Genomic DNA, 2,550 nt, shown 5'->3' with positions numbered 1-2,550 from the left:
GATCAAGTGGAGAAGCATCATGACACAGATTGTGATGCGAGACAATTATATCCCTCCTCATTTGGGACATTGGCGTGCAAATGGGCCCTAGAGAAGAACGAGGTGATGGGAGGGCCAGACCATGACATATCATTACATGCAAGACAACGTGCTGCTGATGTTGCTGACCTGGCGTCACCAATAAACCCTGATCTGGCCCTAATCCCCCCACTTTGCTTACATGGAAGAGTTCTGACCATCTTGCAAAAGTGCTTTGCAATCCTGTGCACAAACCATCACGCCTGTCATTACCTCTCTTTTACAAGCTGGTACAGCAACATTGGAATGTTGGCAAAGTCCGAAGCCTTTTCCCCTGCTCAGGGTGGCTCCCAAGTGCCCACCATCTCCCAGTGCTGGCAAGAGCTGGGGGCTCACAGAGGCTGGGGAAATCTCTAAGGCTTGACCTTTTTCAGACCCTTGCAGGGTATTTGGAGCTTGCAGGTCCCCATGATGAAAATACAAAGAGCAGGCTGCCTGACATGCCCGTGCTTGCAGAGAATACAGGCACATGCAGCCTGCCTCGCTGTGGCTGCTCAGGCAGGCAGCCCTGGCACAGCCCTTGCTGCCCAGTTGAGTAACCTCGTCCCCCTAGAGAGGGCTTGGGGAGGACCACGCTATGCCATGCCCCACACTGCTTCACTGAGGTTGGTGTCTGCTTCACAGCACCGTGGGCCGGTGCTGGTAATCCTGGGGTGTGAGGCACATGCTGACAGTGCAGAGGACACCAGGCATCGCCCTGCAGCCTCAGGGCAGCTTTTCTGCAAAGGCTCCTGCAGTGGGCTGTGGTGAGGCGTAAAAGCTGTCACGGCCCCAGGCTTCCCTCATTTCACATCCCAACTGCCTTGACTTGCCAGCCTCGGTAAACTCGCAGCCCAGTTACTGGCACTGGCCCACAGAATGCACAGCCCTGGTAGCAGGCAGCCCGGGTGCTGATGGTGCTACTGAGTTGGGGATAAGAAAGCTCCCTGCTGCTGCTGGGCTAAGGAAGGGCATTACTTGCATGCAGTGTGGCCAGGACCACAGGGCAGCACTGACAGCCTCCTTGGTGGGCACGGGGCTGGACCTAGTGCCAGAGCACTGCAGGATGGGTGGTTTTGTCTAGACCAGGTGTAAGTGGTGGTGGGAGGGTGCAGGAGTGCGGGGCTGCATGTGGCAATAAGCTAGAGGAATCATGGAGGCAGCACAGGGAGGTCGTGGGAAGATGTGCCCTGGGGCCCCCACCTGTCTGGGAGCACTGCGGAGCCCTGTCCATGCCAGCAGGTACCCTTAACTTCACTTGCAGCTTCACATCCTGAACAGGAGGATGTCTTCCTCCAGCCAGTGTGTCCCCTCCTGTGGGGTGGCCATCCCAGCCCTGCTGGCTGACAGCACCTGTTGTGGTATAACCGAAGCCAGCAGCTAAGCCCCACACAGCCACTCACCCCCTCCCCTACAGTGGGACAGGGGAGAGAATCGGAAAGATAAAACTGAGAAAAATTGTGAGTTAAGATAAAGACAGTTTAAGAAGTAAAGCAAAAGCTGCACACACAAGTAAAACAAGAGGAATTAATTCATGCCTTCCCATGGGCAGACAGTGGTTCAGCCATCCTCCGGAAAGCAGGGCCCCGTCACATGTAATGGTTACTTGGGAAGACAAGTGCATCAACACTGAATGTCCCCTCTTTTATACTATGTCTACCACCAGCATTATATCATTCTGGGTACATGACATCATATGGTGTAGAATATCCCTTTGGTCAGTTAGGGTCAGCTGTCCCAGCTGTGCCCTCTCACAAATTCTTGTGCACCTGGCAGAGGACGTGAAGCTGAAAAAGCCCTTGACTAGTGTAAGCATTACTTCACAAGAGCTAAAACATCGCTGTGTTATCAACATTGTTCTCATAGCAAATCCAAAACACACCATTATACCACTTATTGTGAAGAAAACTAAATTTAGGACAGCCGAAACAAGGGAATAGACAACGAGCCCTGTGTGCGGCAGTGCCCCGACTCCACGGTGGTGATCCAGCCCCCGGCCTCGGTGGTCACCTTCCCCGGGCCCATCCTCAGCTCCTTCCCACAGTACAGCGTTGTTGGCTCGGCAGGAGCGCCCGGTGTGGCAGGGGGCTACGGCGACACTTTTGGAGGCCGTGGTGGTTTTGGAGGCCTTGGGGGTTATGGGTCATATGGAGGCCTTGGTGGCTACGGAGGCCTTGGTGGCTATGGAGGCTATGGGCTTTCTGGGGGCTACGGAGGCTATGGGAGCTGCGGATATGGCGGCTGGCGCCGAGGCCACAGGTACCTCAGTGGCAGCTGCGGGCCCTGCTAAGCCCCACTCTGGGTGCGGCTGCAGATGAAGGACAGCTCTGGAAAAGGCCCTGGTACGTCCCGACATGGTGCTCTGTGGAAGGACATGCCTCTGGCCTTGCTGTGCTCCAGAGCTTGGATGACTCGTGCCTGCCTGGGGCCCTGCTCTGCCTTTCCTCCTGCCCCACCTGAGCATCCCTTCAAGACTCCCTGCCCCCTGACGAC

General features: G+C 55.8%; 1 protein-coding gene across 1 annotated transcript; it reads left to right on the top strand.

The window, feature by feature from the left end:
- The first annotated feature begins 1,342 nt into the window (after window positions 1–1,342).
- On the top strand, window positions 1,343–2,347 carry LOC142048233 (claw keratin-like). The gene is made up of 2 exons (XM_075074932.1): window positions 1,343–1,412; window positions 1,998–2,347. Exons 1-2 carry the CDS (start codon window positions 1,343–1,345, stop codon window positions 2,345–2,347), a joined length of 420 nt encoding a protein of 139 aa, XP_074931033.1.
- Window positions 2,348–2,550: the final 203 nt, after the last annotated feature.

This window comes from Phalacrocorax aristotelis, chromosome 25, assembly GCF_949628215.1.
Source record: "Phalacrocorax aristotelis chromosome 25, bGulAri2.1, whole genome shotgun sequence".
Lineage (NCBI taxonomy): Eukaryota > Metazoa > Chordata > Aves > Suliformes > Phalacrocoracidae > Phalacrocorax > Phalacrocorax aristotelis.
This window is presented reverse-complemented; position numbering and strand designations above follow the sequence as displayed.

Excerpts from the sequence above, each read along its gene's own strand:
- LOC142048233 (XM_075074932.1), top strand. The coding sequence starts at position 1,343 with ATGTCTTCCTCCAGCCAGTGTGTCCCCTCCTGTGGGGTGGCCATCCCA. Across the intron at positions 1,413-1,997 it reads CCTGCTGGCTGACAGCACCT|ACAACGAGCCCTGTGTGCGG; the intron begins GTTGTGGTATAA and ends ACAAGGGAATAG.